Source organism: Diadema antillarum, unplaced genomic scaffold, assembly GCF_040938485.1.
Source record: "Diadema antillarum isolate AM-2024a unplaced genomic scaffold, OU_Dant_1.0 seq00000550_RagTag, whole genome shotgun sequence".
Classification (NCBI taxonomy): Eukaryota; Metazoa; Echinodermata; class Echinoidea; order Diadematoida; family Diadematidae; genus Diadema; species Diadema antillarum.
This window is the reverse complement of record NW_027271495.1, coordinates 2770259-2790030: the sequence shown is the minus strand read 5'-3', so window position 1 is coordinate 2790030 and position 19772 is coordinate 2770259. Positions and strand designations below refer to the sequence as shown.

General features: G+C 38.5%; 1 protein-coding gene across 1 annotated transcript in view; it reads right to left on the bottom strand.

The window, feature by feature from the left end:
- Positions 1-17349: 17349 nt before the first annotated feature.
- Positions 17350-19772, bottom strand: part of LOC139734853 (uncharacterized) — a 28243-nt gene continuing 25820 nt past the window's right edge. The window contains exons 5-6 of the mRNA XM_071645638.1: positions 18879-18986; positions 17350-17997 (exon numbers count right to left, since the gene is read on the bottom strand). Coding sequence (XP_071501739.1) covers positions 17520-17997; positions 18879-18986 — 586 coding nt within the window. The 3' untranslated portion in view covers positions 17350-17519. The remainder of the gene's footprint in view (positions 17998-18878; positions 18987-19772) is intronic.

The following is a 19772-nucleotide window of genomic DNA, read 5'->3' as shown; positions in this document are numbered from 1 at the left end:
TCTACCGAGGAATTGTACAGTCCTGAAAATAAAGAATACAGAATAACGATCCATGTACATGTTCAGAATGCTCGTGAAAGGTTAGATTCTGATAACTGTTATGTTTGGCAGCCTTCAGACCCATGCTAAAAGACTGAAGCTACCAAAGTAAAGTATAGTTTCAGGATTTTGGCATGCTTCTTGATTTATCATGTTGCTTCCATCGCAAAAGAGAAGGGTTAATAAACAGCTGACACATGAAATGCCCAGGGGTCCCTATGGATGATGAGAGCTTCTGCAAGTGAGAACAGATAAATGCGACCGATGATGTTTATAAGCAAAAGAGGCAACTAAAGAAAAAATTCTTCTGTGCAACCCACATGTACAGGTGCAAGTGACCATTGGAATGCATAGCTATACAATGGTCAAACAAGACCAGTTTCTATTTACATTTAGTTTTGTAGTCCAGGTCAAAAATATAAGTAAAAAGTATCCCATAATAGTTATGTCACATGTAAACAATCTCTGCTGAAAGACAGAAGTTGTTTTGATGTTGTTTTTCTTTTATTCTGCCCTGGATTCTATATGTCATCTTAACTGATGTGATCTTACCTTAAATAATTAATAGCATAATAGTCAGAGATAAGAGGTTAAATAGTAAGCACACACACTTTCTGTACTTGTAGACAGTACCAAACATTCGTTGTACTTGTTTTCCAGGTTTTCTACCAGTACTGGATGCCACACTACTGACTGGAAGTGGCACGGCTGTGGGGCAAATAGCGCCCTCGTCAGCCATGTGGTGAGCAGTAATGAGCAGGGGTGGGTCTAGATGGTGTGGATTGAGACGACCTGGCGGTGAAAAAGAATGCAAGAGAAGACTCGTCAAAATACGCATCATGATATGTGATTGATTTTTTTTTAAAGTGATATCCTTGGGGCAGATCTTGCATGAAATACTTTCGATTGACAGTCATGTCCAAATACAGTGTGGTATTCTGCAATGCAGTTTGTTCAATTTTCAGTTTAAAGGTGCATTATTTCATTGATACACTTCCTTCCTAAGGACTTGTCTTCATTTCAAATACATATATGCCCTTTACATACATTCAAAGAAGGGAAATCATATCATAATATGATCCTTTGACAAGATCTGATTGAGTACATTGATGAAGAGATACTACATAGAAATTGATGTGAAAGAAGTTCATTAGAATACTGTATATACACGTGTATGCCATATATTTCATGAATTGGGACTTAAAGGATAATTTAGCAATACAATTCTCCTTTTTGCAAATATGCACAGCTATTATGTCATCTAGACGTCTACTGTATTGCTGTGTTGCTCAAGCATGCAATAATTTTGTGGGGGAAACTGTGTGCAATATGGTGTGCAGGAAAGATTTTGTGGGAGAAAATTTTGTGGGGGGAAACATATGTAAAATGTGAACTGTGTGCACTATTTATGGCACATACTAAAATGTTCTTGACCTGCTCAAAAACTGTTCCACTGCAAAGCAAAACCCAAAGCAACTCATTTGTCTCAAAAGCAAATAAAAAAAACGGATGAAAGCTCTCTAATGACAAACAAGAGCAATGATCAATATGCTAAAGTAAAAAAAGAAACAACAAACCAACAACTAATGTTACAGAGTGGTAGTGTTGTAACACCAGTGTTAACACCATAATATGCTATAGCAAGCGATGAGATTATAGTTACTACATGGCAAGGCACAATGTATTTACTAAGCGATACATGTATTAACCCGTTGAGGACGGACTGATTTTGCTACAACACACATCTCCAATAGACACCTGCCTGAGTATATACTCGAGACTCGTCCTCAACGGGTTGAAACCAGTACAGGTTAGAATTTGGTTTGAACTAGTGGTTGGGTGTTAGTGAGTTGGTCTGACTTTATGTGATTAATGCTGGGAAAATGGGCTAGCCAGTCAGCAATTGTGCAAATATGACCAAAAAAGAGTGGGACATTTTGTAATGTTTGTGCATGGGTAGAATCAGCTGCATTCTCCAAAGCAGAACATACATCTGTGTGAATAAATGAGATGTGCTAAAGCAGTCTTTAATAGTGCAGTTGATAGAACACTTTCACAATTATTCTGCATTCGATGCAAAACTTAAACCAAGACAACCAATGATTTGCATGGCATACAAAATTACAGTACAGAAATTAAGTTGCATAATAAAACTGGATGAGGCATGGTTTTAAAGCTGGGCTGTATCGGTGGCACTGCAGCAAACATGTTTACTACTGAAAACTCAGAAAAAGAGGAATATTGTACAAAAAAGCCATGGTTTCTATCATTTTCCAATAGCTTGATAGTATATTTGCAGAAAGATACTCACAGAGTACAATAAAAGATGTCATAAAACACTTTATGAATGTTCTGAGATATCACTGCACGGAAAGGAAAACTGGTTGAGGATGAGGGAAAGTATCCTGATGATCTGATTAAGTTTCTACGTTCATTTTTTTTTTTTGGGGGGGGGGATGTGACATGTTGAAGTTACATCTTCTGCAACTACTGATCTACATAGCACGGCAGATGATGATGAAAAAAATGCACAGAATGATCTAGCTTCAGGGTTTGTGATGATATTTCACAAATGTCAGAAGTCCCCCCATCTCATCTCCTGTCTTGCAACCTTCCTTAACAGCATTCCCAATCCGTCAGATGGAACACTACAGTCTCTTTCCCACCGGTCTTCATCAATATGCTCTGTTAACTCCTAGTGTGCTTTGAGTAACAACTGGCACAGCAACCCATAGTGCTGCACACACTGTCCATATAGGTAGGGAAAGATTTAAGGACACATTGTGGGACTGTGTTATGTGAAAACAAGTGGGGTATCTGTCTCTATATTGTGGAGTTACTCCATACACTCGTGCAAACAGACAGACATTCAACACTAAAATCAACACTATACAACCATTTCATCTCTACACTTCACTCTCTATCTCTTTTTCTCCTTGTAGGTAATGAGGTATGTACACACCTCTTGCTGTAGACATTCATCATTCTACCTCACTATCAGATACCATGTATGTGTGCAATCACACATAGTACGAAGTGGTTTGTAAACTTTGATTTTTGCTAGGCATGCTCAAACTATCACACTCCTGGTTTTAAAGATGATGTTCGAGCCTGACCAGGCCAAAAAATTTGGTCGGGCTTAATTTAGTAGATATGGTGGGCAGTGGGAACCCACCTTTATGCATAACCCTACAGCTCTTTGTACTCTCTTTCACTTTTCACCCCCAACACCCTAATGAAGATAAAGAAGAAAAGAACATAAGGATCACACCGTACAACATCCATATGCTCCGCTCGCCACAATGTCTTGGCATGCACGGCTTTCTAAAGGCCATGCACGTACATTTTGTAAACAGTCGTTTACAATCTTGGCAGGATTTTTTCTCTTACAGGGAAACCCTTGTTAAAGAGGTATGAAACATACATAAAATCAGAACTGTAATGATTGGATAAGCCCTCTTATGATTCCAAGAAAATCTTTGCCCCTCACATCCAAGAAAAGGCTAAAGCACAGTTGTCCATGGAGCTTTGTCACTCCTACTTCGTAGCAAGAATGGGATGTCTGCAGTAATTCAAGGAGCGGTGCAAGGTCTCCAGCTGAAACAAGGTTTCAATCCTTTAAAATTGTAGTTGATTTGTGTCAGCCAAATTATCATTACATCAGAAAGCCATCAGAACTTGTAAGAGTTCTGGCGCAACCAGAAACTACCGCGAAAGTAAAAGCACGCGAATATTTTTGCTAGCCATATGTTCCTGTGCGTCATGTCTTGATTCCGCGGAATTAAAAACATGCCAAACTCTTCTTACCTGGCCAAGCGCGAGAAATTAGAAGCGCGAAAATATCCACTTTTACAGTATGCACTGTCAATGACCATGGGAACCATGAAAAAACAAACAGTTCATCAAATCTGAATAGATGCTATCCTCATAGCTGCCGTGGTGCTTGTCCCTGCTATTCCAGCTGGCTTTAAGATGTGATTCAAGAGGCTGGTGGTCAGATGGAAATCAGGGAAGCAGGGGAGGAGGAAGATGCCCTCCTGGACGCTAGACATCCATGAACTCATGACTTGAGTAGACAAGATATCAAGGACAAAGCACCCCATTTAAAGGACAGGAAAGCACAATACTTGAAACAATGATGCTGCCAGCTGGGTATATGCCTCAGACTTAGCTTAAACTAAAAGATAGAGAACTACACGGTTGCCATGGTTACAACAACTAAGACTAGCACGGGAGGAAACCTACATGCATGGCCATCACTGTCACCACCAGCCATACATAATAGTAAAAGTTTTTATACTCGGTCTACATTGTATGTGAGTTGTTGTAGATCATCTCGATCTAATCCTTCAAGCAAATATGGCACACATAAAAGTTGGAAAGAACACTCAAGTTTGGATCTTTGAACAAAATGGACCTCTTACAATTCTTTTTTTCACTCATGGAAAGGTATATGTTATATTTCAGGAGGAAAAGAGCCAAACCTTGTATTGAAAAAGTGCTCCATTCTTTTTTTCCATATTCTTATGTTTACTAACATTCAGATATTCATAAATGACAAGAAATCATAAATGTATGTCAGCATGTTTTTCAACCTCATGCCAGGTAGTAGACATGCAATTGCAAGAAGAGAAAATATCATCAGTAGATAAGGAACCAAGGGAATTCTGAGTTTTCTTTATTTCTCATTGCAGATCTTTTTTCTTTCGATAAAGATGATACTCGAAGATCGTTCTTAATTTCTAAACTTCACACAAAAGGCAGTTATTCCACTTCAGCATACCTCAGTGAAGACAAAAATTATTAAAATCCTCAGACACTAGTATGAGCAAGTGATGGAAAAAGGGATGCAAAAAATCATATTGATCACACCCACACTAAAACATTCCAGAGGGACAAATAGTGGGAGAACGCCAATAAGGATGAAATTTGATCTAAGAGGTGCATTATGCACCAAAACGGTAAAAAGGGATAGAGCTAGGTTACTTAAGATGAGTGAGCAGCTTAAATCGAGGGGCTAAATGTCTTCGGTGCCTGCAAATTACATGATTCTGGTCACGTCTGTTACAGCTCCAAGGGACCGGCTCATTTGGCAAGGCAGCAAAATGGCATGGCCTGCACACGCTCAACAAGCTTCCTTGCTAATAACATAACATGTTTAATTCCTCGATATACAGCACTCTCATGGGAAAGAAATGCTGGGTTAGGGTGGGAATGAATGTGAGAAAGCAATGAGGGGCGCCAGAAGGGAGACATAAGCCAAGGCATGGGAATAAAGCTTGTGCCACTTTATCCCCTTTAGGTCCTTCACCTTCCAAAGAATATCCTGCACATCTAGCAGTACAGCAAAATATTGCTAGTGGTAATAGAAGAGTAACAGACTCTAAAAAACTTCTATTCTATTAAATGTGTTATTTCTTGGTCGTTTTTTTTTGTCAGCAAAGGACCTTTCTTATACAAACTTACAGGTTCTCCCTCAAAGTCAAAGGATCAAATCGATGATAACAACTAGAAATTCATGTCTTTCTATATGTAGGTATATATCAAATAGATATGGAAAATGATATGGAAAATATTTTTCCACCAATAGATGATATTCATTTCTGGTCAGTTTTTCTGTTTTCATTTGTTACATACTCAAAAAGCTGCATCACTTCGGTAATCCCTCGCTTTTATCCCCAAGTTGAATTATCCTTCAGGTTTATGCTAGGTTCAACTGTGTACGAGTGCGTCACACACACAAACACACTGCTATAGCTTCTGACCATTCGAGCATTGAGAATTAAAGGCCGTGTCACACCTTTCCGGGCAAACCTTGCGTGCGACTTGCAAAGAACAATTTTGACTACCCGGAGGTCCCAGTAGATGATCCGCACATAGCAGTACCTAGCATGTATCTCAACCGTAGTCGCCCAGAGGTGCACACGCATATTTATTTACCCACAACCGTGTTTAGGCCCTGTCACACCTTTCCGGGCAGCTACTTGGGCTTGTTACGTGTAGGGATTTTCTAGCATACTGGACATTCCTGAGGGCGGAAAAGGATTTGAGCGAGTCAGCGCATGTGTCTTACTTGCTGGACGCGTTCTACTTAAATCATACTTGCGAGTATACTGTGTGACCTTTGTACCAGTCGCGTGGGGGCCGACAACTCAGTGAAGGAATTCCTCTAATGGAATGGCTGAAATCCCACAGAATTTCATTATCTTGGCTGCATACGGGACTGCGAAGAACCTGCGTGGGAGTTGCCTGGGAAGTGCTGCCGCTAAGGGCCTCCTACTGGCGTTCTGCGTGGACCTCTACGGGCATTCCCGCCACTCACCCGGAAAAAGTTTTGGTCATACTCAAAACTTGGCTGCAGTTAAATCGGACTTGCGTGAGCACCTCCGGGCCACTACGCGCTAGATACTGTCAGGTGCGGACCAACTGTGGAGAGCTCCGGGGAGTAAATTTGTTTCCCCGCAAGTCAAGCCGCAAAACTTCCCCCGTACAGTATGACAAGGCATGAATGAAAATTGCAAACATTCTTGTTCGCCCGCTGAAAATCTTCTACGTGCTGGAAACTACCTCCTCGCCACAAGCCCGCGTAGCTTGCCCGGAATGGTGTGACACGGCCTTTAGGGTTTCTGGGACGAACACTGAACTAGGGCTTTCTATAGCTCAGTCAGTAGAGCACCTGGCTAGCATCTGGAGGTCTCGGGTTCAAATCCCGATGGAATCCCATTTTCTTTGCTCAATTTTCCACTAATAAATAAAATTCATTTCTGGTTAGTTTTTCTGTTTTCGTTTGCTAAATAGATATGATGAGATTACAAGCTTGGATCTGATCTACTGGGTAGAGTTATGCAGAAAAGAATGAGATAGGATTAGACCTACAGGTATGGTAGCAGGTTTTAAATCAGTGATTTACATGATACAGCAGGTCCTCTGGAATTCACTTGCAGACATATAGAAATACTGAAATCAAACTTGAATGATTTAGCTGTATCTGATGGCTAGGATACAACCATGCAATAGCACAGCAGTTGTCAAAATAGTTCACACAATGTGAGAACTAAGTTGGTAGTAAGGGGGGGGGGTGGGGGAGGGAGGGGGGAGGCAGTGAGCTTTTGTTACTTGCAGAGGTTTGTCATTGTCAAGTATCAAAACCATATTCGAAATATTTTGCATGAGGCAGTTATGATTGGGGGACAGGGAGCGTGGAAGGGCAAAATGCCATGCATGAATACAGACCTTGTGATTGCCTAACATAGGAAAATTTGCTCATGTAGTTTATAAATCTGAGTTTAAGAATAAAAATACGCTGATGAATTAAGTTTCTCAATTAAATGATGGTAAGAAAAATGGGAACATTTTGAACTTCAGGTATTTTTCATCTCTTTGCCTACCAAACCATGAACCTACTCTCAGCACTATGAGATCTTTGCTACAGACTCTTGGCATAGAATGCAGTAGACTCTAAACATATCTGTCTCACTGGATGATATAAGAATTGTCCTTCTTAGACATACTATATTTTTAATCATATATGTTCCGTCATTCGTCATTCGTAGATGGAGCTTAAAAGCACTGTTTTTTTAAGAGAAGCCACATGCAACATTATAAAAGAGCAAACTGAAGTGAAGAAAATAAAATCCATATGAGCAAAGTCACATTTATTCTTGTACTTTGTTAATATTACTCATGGGATAAAGCATGCAGGTACATCATTATGTATAGCCACTAGAAGCAAAGATGGCAAAATACTCTACATAAGTATCACACTGCAAGAGTTATAATTGCCTTTTTCACACTCACTTTCCATAGCAGCCAATTTTGCAAACATCTGAGAAAATCAATGTAAATGAAACATAACTGACACACACACTTGGCATACCATATATGCAAGGAGTGGAGGTATGTTTTGTTTTTCATTCTATGGGTAGCTCATCCTGAATGTGCAGACACTAGAATAAGATAGAAATGAAAGAGCAATCAGGGGAATGAGAAAGGAGAAACTCTGATTATATCAATTAATGCACAGATGAAATGCAAACAGGTGGATGGAAATAGAGCTGAGGCAGCCAATTAATTTTGAGAAAAAAGAGAAAATGTTAAAGAGCAAGTTATGAGTTCATGTGAATCATCCAGTATCAGAACATCATTGTCCCAGCCAAACTCATGCAAGGATTATCATTTACCAAGCTATTTTCACATACTCCCATTTGGGTATTTACTGACTGTGCTTTGTCTGTCTGTGCTTTCTGTGTTTTTGTGCAATGCATACGCCAGAGGTAAGTGATGACTCCTAATAAACATAGAAGCATTCTCAATATCCAGCAAATTAATATTTATTCGACCAGGTAAAGAATGCAGGATACATGTCAGGGGTGGATCCATGAATTCCATAAAAAGGGGGGGGAGGGGGCAAACAACATTTCTGGTGCTACTTCCGAGTTTCATCTTATTTTTTTTCTTTTTATTTCTTTTGTTTTAACAACAAATAAAGAGGGGCGTGCACCTGGTGCGCCCCCCTCTGGATCCGCCACTGCATGTCATAGACATTACAAACATGAAAACAAAAACCAGAATGAACATTACAAAGGATACACTGTACTGTACATGCTACACAAAATGAAAATGAAACAAATGGAGACAACATGAGGGTCAGGGCACACAAAAGTAAAGACATTTACTATTGCCCGTACGCACATGAGCCCACAATGAGACACATTGCCACTGGTAATCAGCGAAAGTCCACTTGAAGAATCGTAGCTGCAGATTGTCAGTTTATTAGCCCAGAGGGTGGCATACAAACTACAGCTTACATCTAGAATGTTTGCCCAAGCACATACAGGCTAGCAACAATTATAATGCCAGAAAAAAAGAGTAGTTACAAGTGGGCCAATGAACAAAACGACCTAGATATGCATCATACACACCTTTGTAACAAGAATTAGTGCACACACCCACACACACACACACACACACACACACACAAACACACACACACACATTCACTATGCAAGAGAGTTGTTAGATACCCACTGGAAGAGTGGAAAGCTGGATGGCTCATAGCAGGAGGAGAAATGATGAAGAACATGTGAGTACCCACCAACAAAACAAAAAGATGTCATAGTGGGGGATCGTACCCTGAATCTATTCAATTATCATTTCTTTTACACGCTCATAAATAAAAGAAAAAACAACAAATTCACTAAGAAGTATATGTACCATCCACACAAGTGATCAAGAAGTCATTAATTGTGGTATTGAGCATATTCTTCCCATTTCAATGACAAAAGTCAGACTCACTCAATTGAAAACTCTGCTGAAATAACCATCTTTTGTCTAGACAAGTCCTTCCTAATTCCATTTTTTAATGTTCTGTAAACGGCTTATCCTTTGCTTCAAATTTACATAGCACTATGGTAAAGCAATACAGATCTTTTTAAGGTAATTATCACAGTTATTTTTTTATTGAACAATAAAGTGATTATATTTCTAATCACAAAGTTTTGATACTGAGTCAATGACATGTCCTCATCAAATCAACACAGGTGTACATTCTTCTAGAAGTTTTGTGCAACTTTTCAGTTCTATCTCTGCAATTTTTCACTCATTTTCAATGAAACTTTCACTGCTATGTTTGCATGACTTTTCTCTTCTTTGACATAGACAAATATAAAAATATAAAATGAGGTTTCTCTCATGAAATTATCATAATGTATAAATGTGACAAGATTGTGAGCAGTTTTTCTCTCTATTCCAAATGCCTATGCGTGCAATGAACACATTTCAGGAGTACAAATGTAGTTTCAAGTTGGTGGAATACGGTTACAGATCTGCCACATTAGATAAGAGGAGAATTGGTACATCAGAACTGTACAAAATACTACCACTACATAGTGGATGCATCCTTCACCACAGCTCACATTTCTTTTCTACCTAGCAGAATAACTTCTTTGAGTGTCTGTTACAATGTGACACTTTGAACCCATCATTTGAATGCTCTGTTCACACAGGAAGCAGAATCTCACAAGCAAGGACGTTCACTCCTAATTCACACAGGCTCGTTCAGTCCAACAGATGATATGACTCTAGCCCAAAGAGATAGAGTCCACGCATACTAGATTAAACAAAAGTGACACAGATGGATCTTGTGTCCGTAACGAGAACCAAAAACAAACGTTGCCTTGAGTTTGCCAGCAATGGCTAATTGACAAAACTCTCCATTACAAACCTACGGGAACTCCCGCCAAGATGTTCACTACCACATCCCTGTCTGAGTGAGTAAGTAGGCCTACGCGTTTTCACGTCTGCATTAACTCTGACCCGAATGATGAGCGGAGTGCAGTTATACCTGCATGCATCTCTGAATGCCAAATCTGACAAACACACACTCCATACCATATCCATTAGCCATGATCGTATCTCACGCCAACTTCCACTTCATCTCTGAACAGCTCAAGTTTTGCTCCATATTCACAGACATTTAGGAACAAATCAACAACAGCATACTCCCCCCCCCCCCCCCCTCTCTTTGCACATCAGCTGGTACCATTAAATCAAGATGGGGGTTGCTTTTACGGAGCACGCTTCCAAACAAAACATGTAGCGAAGATGACTATATGTCATAAATCAAATCTAGATTGAGAGAATAATGTAGATGCTCAGCCTTCCATGGTCGCATATATGTGGGTACTCTGAGTCTTCATGAGGTTTCTATAAAATTCCAGATACTCTACACTGGCTAAGCAATTATAGGTCTACTGTAGATATGAATGTAGGAATGATCAGGCCACAAAGCCAGTAAGACATTTGATTTACCACTTCCATGACTTGTTTCACTTGCTGCTTTTACCAATTTACTTTCTCCGTCTCTTCATATATATGTATAGTATTATGTAAATATATATGCATATTGATACACACAGACACATAAAGCCGCACCAAGGGATAGCACCTCCCTGAATAGAGTTAGATAAATCCATTATGCAGAAAGATGGCCACAAGACTGCAGAGAAGCACCTTCACTCTATGACACAGATGGAAATATTCCACACAAATGTCATCTTGTTTGTGTGTGAGCCTATGTGGGTGTAGTCTTGGTTTAGCCATCACCTTGGTTTCCCCCTTGATTTAACACCTGTTTGAAAGTTATGCACTCATCAATATTCATTCCGCCAGGGCTGCTTTCATCAATCTGTGCACTTGCTACACTTGTTGCCTCCAAACATTGCCAGTAAATCAGCTTGTTTATCCCCTCTCCCTCCTCCCCATAAGTCACACTTAAATATCTCTGTGTTAGTGGTAAAAACTGTTTTGTCTCAATATGTAATTACATGAGATTGTTGTTATCAGAGAAAGGAAGTAAAATGGCAAAAGATATGCTGCCATGTCATGCAGGCTAAGCATTGGGGTGGACAGGTGGAGGCAATACAAAAACAACAAATGAACAACAAAGTGGTTGGAAAGAAAAGGCTGAAAAATTGTTCCATTACTACAAGTATCAAGCACATGAACAAATTTTTATAGAAAATTATGTGAGTGGTTGTGATGCACGCATTGAGAGGCCCTTTGAGGGATTTATACAACATATATCTCAACAGAGGCAAAATTTTACAGATAAGAAGTCAACAGGTATATAAATCAAATATTACATAGCATTCTGGCTATCACCATTAACATTTGGCCAGTTATTAAAGTTGCATTCAATAGCTTGTTCTTTTTTCATATACTGCTTCTACACTATTGCTGAAGATTTAATATTGCTGAATATTGCACAGTCTGACAAAAACAAAAACAAATGACTAGTAATAAGATGGAAATAAATAAATGTTGATATAAAGGGATAATGGCAATGTTATAAAGCAGCTATGAATGGATAATTTTTCGGTCGTGAAAAAACGAAAAATAGTGAAACATTGACATTTTGCGGAGCAATGTGGCAGATACGCACACTGAGCTGTGAGACGAGAAGGATGGGGTGCAATCACTACACAGTTGGGTCTGATTTGAGTGACATGCTGGGGTCAGGGGTGCTGTGCTGTCCCACCGGCACCACTTTCTGGTCCAGACGCCGACTCCAGCGGTGCCTACGCCGGGACGGGTAATCTGCCCGATCATAGCTCTCATCCTCCATCATTGAGCTTTGCTGTTTGGGGAGTAATTCAATCAGAAGTGATTGGTATTGCATGTCTCCCCCCTTGTCTCTGTATGTGTCAGTCAGTGTATATTGTTATTTCTCACTATACTTTCAACTCTTGGCATTTCAGCCAATACCCAGGGGATTTGTTGCTATGGCGGCGACAGGTCAGTCTCTTGCCTCCATCACTGCAGGGAAGCGGTGGCTGCAACGAGTGGCAAATATAAAGGTAGTCTGACTCCAAGTCCTGTTCATTTTTCTTTTTGATAGCTGCCACAGAATCTTTGAATCATGTCACTAGTCATCACAACAGGTTGTTCAAATTCAGTGCAGATTATTTCATGGGTCTATGAGAGGTTTTGTTTTGTTCTGTTCTGTTTTCATCTCTACACACACAGGTGCTCAAATGAAGAAAAAAAAACACACACACAAGTCCAAACTACACCAAAACTTTGGAGAGGACAATTCCCTTCACCAAATGCTCCAAGTGAAACACAAAAAAAAACACCCAACATATACATTGATTTAAGCATGTCTATGAATTGTAGAATATTTCCACCAATGTGTGCAACCACTGCTTCCCTTCTGCAACGTACTTTGCCTCACTTATTTCCAAACCTGACAAAAACTCTTGCGGGAAAGAAAACCAGATTGTGGAACACTGTGAAAGCAAAAGGAGCATTTCCAATCACAGTCACCTAAACATAGTCATATGGACTTAAAGACACAGTTGTAATTAAGCATGTTGCCAGTGACACTTTCTGAAAACGGGCAAGAGAGCACATCTACATGAGACACTTCTATGGATAAAAACAAACATTAAGGAGTTTTTTTTTCCAAGAATGTTGTTTTAAATTTGTGGATGGGTTACAGCACAGGGTGAACACCCAAATGAACAGAGGGAGAACATTCACAAGATGACGCAATTCAAAATGATATGCAAATGAGTAGAGAAGGGGAAGATGGGTGGGGCATGGCAGACAAATTTTGACTTGACACAAGGGAAATATGGTGATCATGTGCCAGTTTTACATCATCTCTGGATAGCAACATGAAGACATGTGACATCCGTTGCAGCAACATTGCTGCCACAAGAAGTTCATTTACCAGGGAACTACAACATAAATTTAATAAAGCACTGATGATAATAACACTTTGATTTTTTTTTCATTCCTTACCATCATATTATGCTTTACCCACATAAATAAACTTACTACAATACCAATCACATTAAAATTTGTCCCTAACAATTCATTTTGTAATACATTGCAGAGAAGTTTTACAAATGGCATTCTGTATAGTGACACTTCAGATCACTTATGAAATCTTACCATTTGCAATCAAATGAACCAAAAACAAATCAAAGTAAGTATGAAATGTACAGAAAAGAAGTCAAATAATGCACTGAATTTTTTTTATGTTTGCTCTTGATCTCTACCACAAATTTGATACAGAAAATTGTAAATGACCTCCTAGGATAGAACAGAATAGACAGCACTGGTCATATTGTGCATAAATGAAGGAAAAATTGATGATCCAAACAAAATAGTTACTATTTTCAATGATTATTTTTTAAATGAAGGTTTAAACTTAGCAGATAATATTGCTCACAGTGCTACACAATTTTACCAGTTCTATTCAACAATACCTTGTTAAAATCAATCATAGTTATCAACTCAGCGAATGATTATGAGAAATTAAAGTAAAGAAAATCCATGAGACGTGAAAATATCAGTGCAGATTTATTGAAAACTATCAGTTATTATAGCGCTTCTCTATTGATTCATATTCTTAATCACCACGTTCAGTGGGCAAAGTTCCTAATCCCTCAAACTCGCTGAAATTGTCCCTACTCATTAATATATCTTATGTAATACATAATTCTATCATATTTCATATTGCAACATTGTTTGGGGAAATTGCAGCATAACAAAAATAAAATCTTCATACCTTTAAAAATGCAAGATATCCACATTTTACAAACAGGCATATTAAAAGTTCAGTCAACTCCCATTCCCATTTCATAATATGTACAATCTTTATTCTAATATACACACATATCTGACTCCCCATTCAACTGATTATGACCAAAATAATCCTAAATTTAATTCAGTTTAAAGATCAATCAGGCACCATGGACCTTATACATACTCCACTATCTAAAGCAATGTCCCTTCCTTGATTCCTTTTAAAACTATCCTTTAAACATATCTTTATTCAAGACTTCATCCATACACTCTAGTTTTTCTCAGTTTTGGTCTATGTTACCTCTTACCTTTTTACATTACTCATTCATTCACAGATTTTCAAAGATGCAATTCATTTATTCATTCACAAAACAACAAGGGCCCTTTCAAACTTTCAAATCTATCTAGCCTACACACACACACACACACACACACACACACACACACACACACACACACACACAAACATGCAACAGAAACACATGTACAGTCATAATTACTCACAAACTCCAGAAGCATGAGTACACATAACACTGGACTCACACATGCATTCACAACACATACAGTGTAGACGCACATGTCTACTCACATAACACAGTTTTCACTGTATCTTCAATGTTAATAATACAGTTGAACCTCTCGTATCCGGACAAGTCAGGACCGGGCTCATCCGGATGAGGGATTTGGCCGGATACGGGAGACTCAATGCTTTATACATGTACATAATATACATACACATGTACAGTAGCCCATTGTAGTACCACATGTACAATGTAGTAATGTGTATACTGCAACCTTTTCATTGTTACACTCAGTAACAGACCCCAAAATACAGGTTCGTGTTTGCAAGAATGAAATCTTTTTCTTTTATAAATTCTTTGGGATTATTTACCTAAATAACTATTAAGAAATGTATCAAGTATATGTAATTCATGTGTGTTTGTGTTAGGAGTTCTCAAGGAGTTGGGAATCCCCTTTCCTCCCGTAGTCATTAAAAAAAAATCATGGCGAGATTGCGTCCGTATAATAGAGAGATCCGGATAAAGGGAGGCCGGATAAGAGAGGTTCAGCTGTATATCAAGCACATGACAAATTGCACCTAATTCACTTAATTCACCACCCTCCACACTTTACACATTGCTTCTTTTCTTCCTTCGCTATTTCCTTCCCATTATTGATTCCATAACGTTAGCTCACGCCAAGTTTCAATGGTATTTTGCCCATTTCTTTGTATTGTTTTTACATCATTTTTCCCCTGTGGATACCATCACTGTCAAGCACCTGCTTTAGATTGCAGACTTCTGCATGTTGTGTTTTGTTTCTAGACTCTCAAAATGAAAGTATAATTGAAAAAGTGCATTGTTGACTTCTCCATTGTTATTGTTCAAATACTTCAAAGATAATTGCGATCATAATGCTGTGAATTTTTTAAAGATTTTTGTTCAAATACATGTACCATTCATTCACGTATGTTTTTCATGGGAAAATGTGGAAATACATGAATCATTAATTTATGTATGACCTTCATAAAAATGCAGAAATAAGATCAAACTGAACAAACTGAATTGAACATCTGTTGCTCCCTTACGGCAGAGTGTTGTAAACAAGATACACCCATATGTCATCCAATCGGCATACTTTTGTTCAGTTTGACTCAGTGCTGGACTCATCATCTCTAAATGATTCTCATCTCCATCAACCATACCACTGAAATATTAGAAAAACTGATATAATACAGAGAAACAGCCAAAAGTCACATAACACAAAACATACATGTACTCACCTTGTAACAATACAACAGAAATTTGTGTTGAGAGTTAGAGTTAGTTGTCATGCAGTAAATACAAACCAATGTTATTCACTCATATGGTGTCAAGCAAAAGATGGCAGGTGACCTTGATATATACTTTAGGAGCAAACACAGTTTCCTCTTACAGAGAAGGGTTGCTATAGTCTCATAGCCCCAAACATCTCATATACATGTATGTAATGATATGCTCAGGTGATTAAGGCTGACTTATTTGTGATATTTTGTGACTGTGTTTTCTCAAAGAAATATCTCTTAATGGGAAATAATGAAATAAAAAAAAGAGAGATAGAAATTCAAATTCAGCACCACTGAATTTAAAAATTAGTTTTACCAGATTATGACTTTTTGCCTATCAGTAGTAATGGTATACTGGCAAGCTTGGCTATGTATGTTAAGTAGATAAATTGGAATACCAGTATTTGAATTATAGGTAGATACATTGTATCTCATACATATTGAATACACAAGAATGATATACACTGTATTTGATTTAAGACACTGATTTTGGGAATTTTCTGGAACATCTATCTAATTTGCACAATGAAATGTGCTCTTATCAACAACTTTTCAGATACACTCACATTAATAGCTTCCAAACTATTTTCTTTGAGCAGTGCCCAGAAGATAAGATGAGAGACCCTACAGGGCATAGGCTTTTTCACACCTTTAGCAGTAGCAATTTTCATTGTAATTGTTAAGTTTGTGCACAGGAAAGTAAAATATCGTTACAGGCCCAGACCCCTTGAGTTGTGATTGACTTTCTGTAGTATTTTGGTTTGTCTAAATCAGAAATATTGTTCAGTGAATTGTAACTGCCTTTATTCCTTGTTTCAATGCATCAACTGGGACATTTCAAGAGAACGCTGGATTTTTTAGTTTATTCCTGCTTCACATTACAGGCTTAACTCAATCTATTCTTTATTGATACTTGCTTAATTTATTTTGATTGCAAGTACTTTAGTAAAGTAAAGTATGGACGAAAACTTGGTTAGATGATTCTGTTCCAGGCTGCAATTTCACCACAAACAGAATAAATAAGAAACTTAGGCAAATGTAGATTGCATCTATGCTATACAATGTATATCATTAAGTTAAATTCTTTTGTTCTGATTCATGTCTTTTGACCATGCAACACATGCTGTTACATTACATTATGTAAACAGTGATCTTGATATGACACAATTTACAAAATCAGCTGCAGTGTATAACAGAGCTTGATTTTCATATAGATTTGAAAATCACTAAATCATTGCTTCTCTGGCTAATTAATATCTGGCAATAAGCACTGCATAATGCTATGTTATTCAAAACTGCACAAGTGTGTGCACAATGGTATGAACAACAAAATACACACCACATATTAGGATGCCTGAATATTACAACCACACAAAGGATGTTAGTGACTTTGTTCAGTGATAGAAAATTCAAGGTTTAGATCATTAGATTTGGCAGATATGACAGAATATTCTCTTCTTCTGTTTTTTAACAAGGAATGATAAACATCCAAGGATAGATTGATCTGCAAAGTAGAGTAACACAGTAAACGGACAGAGAAGCACACCACCATCCATGGCTGTTATAAGTAGAAACAAAACACAAAGAGACTTGCCAGCAAGAAGAGGAGAAGGAAGACGACAAGACTGAGGAAAATGGCCACGATGAACATGATGGCATGGGTGAACTTTTGATACTTCTCCTTCTCAGCCTCCTCCTTGGTCTTGGGCCCGATCAGGGGTGGCTTGCGGGGCCGGATGCGGGCACCGAGGAACGTGCGGTGCCGGTGCGTCTTCTGCTTGGTCTTGTTGTGCTGCGCCTCGTGGAAGAGCTTCAGGAAGGGTGTGTCCAGGGGCCCTGTGGTGTTAGACACCGTCAGGTTCCAGCGGGGGTACAGAAAGTTGATGTTGTACTTCTGGGCCCAACGGGCAAAGATGGCCTTCTCCGTGACAAAGAGGTGGCCAAAAGTAAGATGCTCCTCACTCTCCTTGTAGTACGTGCACTGTGACTTAAACTCGGTATCATAGTAGTGGTATGGTGTCGTGTCATTCGGGTGCTCCCTTTACAGAGGATGAACATAAATAACAGAGTATCAGACTTACATCATGTTTGAATGTGAACTCATTTCAAAGAGCTAACTCACAGCTTAACAAAGGACCTTGATCAAGATCTTGTTAAATCTTACATCAAACCAAAAACACAATCACCTTTTTTCCACTTTTACTGAAGTATTACACTCTTCAGATACATATGATCAGAACCATAATCATTCTTTAATGGTCTTTATGGTTCTATCTACTTTAGTATGTTGCTTCATTTTTCAGCACCAAGAAACATGTCCCAAATTATTATGTGCATCTATGCACATATTTCAAAATAACAGCTGTAAATACACACTGATTTCTCAGAACTTTACTATGAGTCTTAAAGCCTTATCTTTATCTTTTCTTTCAGCCAGATGCAATGGATATGTTCAATGATATAAGATATGCTAATACTCTGGACAAAATATATAGAAATCAATCAATTTGACATTTAAAACTATCGTACTTGCCTGAAAAAGGGGAGGTACAGAAAAACATCAAAGACATTGAAGGACAGTACACTATCACCCAGTATATACCTTTCAAGACACAGCCACTTTTCTGGAACTTTTTTTTTCAAGATTGAGGTTTGCAATAATTGTAGTCTGTCATACCTGTAGTTATCACAATAGTAACCAAGGAAACAATGGTAAGGCAGTTATGAGAATTGACCCATAGAAGACTAGCTAGTTCCAAGTATACTCAGGCAGGTGTTTATGGGAAACATGTGTCATAGCAAAATTCAGCTCACCCTCAATGGGTTAAGGCTGTAGATGCAGCAACTAAAAAGAAAAGAAAAATGGCAACTTCCAACAATAACTGTCAACCTCTTTGAGGATGCAGGGCCCCATTCTTACTTGCAGTAGTTATCTGGAACGAGTCCAAAGACATCCACCCGGTTGCAGACATCCAGGGCAAACAGGAGTGTCATCCAGCCGGTAGATAGCCATGTCTTGGCGTCCTTCCTGTGGGGACGACACACAAGACATATCACATGACATTTTGTTCTGTTTCTGCATCTGCTCATGTTTCACTGGGATTTGGGCTCACAGTTATATCTTATTAGCATCCTCAAGGAGACATGAAACCATCTTGAAATTCTTCATAAATATTTTTCCTTTCTTTGAGATTTTACCTCACACAATTCCAGCTGAGTGTTGCCACTTTTAAACACTGTCAACAAAAACACACATGATACTTTCACACAAAGCTCTACCTGACATTTCACCAATAAATTATAAAACATGAAGGAGCATTACTGACAGGTTACTGACATCAACTCCATATGGCCACAATATTATTTTGCGCATCAAATAAGGATTAATCTCACCAGTCCTATATCATAAAAGAAAGAGAAAATTCAAACAGTGCAAGCTCTTGTTATCATATCCAGAATTTTCAGATAAATTCCTGACATGTATTCTCCAATGCTACTCAATCATGAAACATGCCATAAGCCCTGATTTGATCCATGTGGAAGTGGTCCATTTAATGTCATGGATACACACACTATTTTGTCTGTGGAAATAATCCAAAGTCTCACATTTGGCGAACATCAATATGGCCCATCTGAAGCTTCAAGCTGACTCTCTGTATTCACATCTCACTCCATACAATAACTTCCTCTTAAAATAAACTTGTATGAAAGATGTTAACAGTCTTTCTTCTTCATTTACCTTTCTCTCTCTTCTTAAAACACAGAAACACCAGGAACACACCGGAACACACAAAGGAACACACACACTAACATA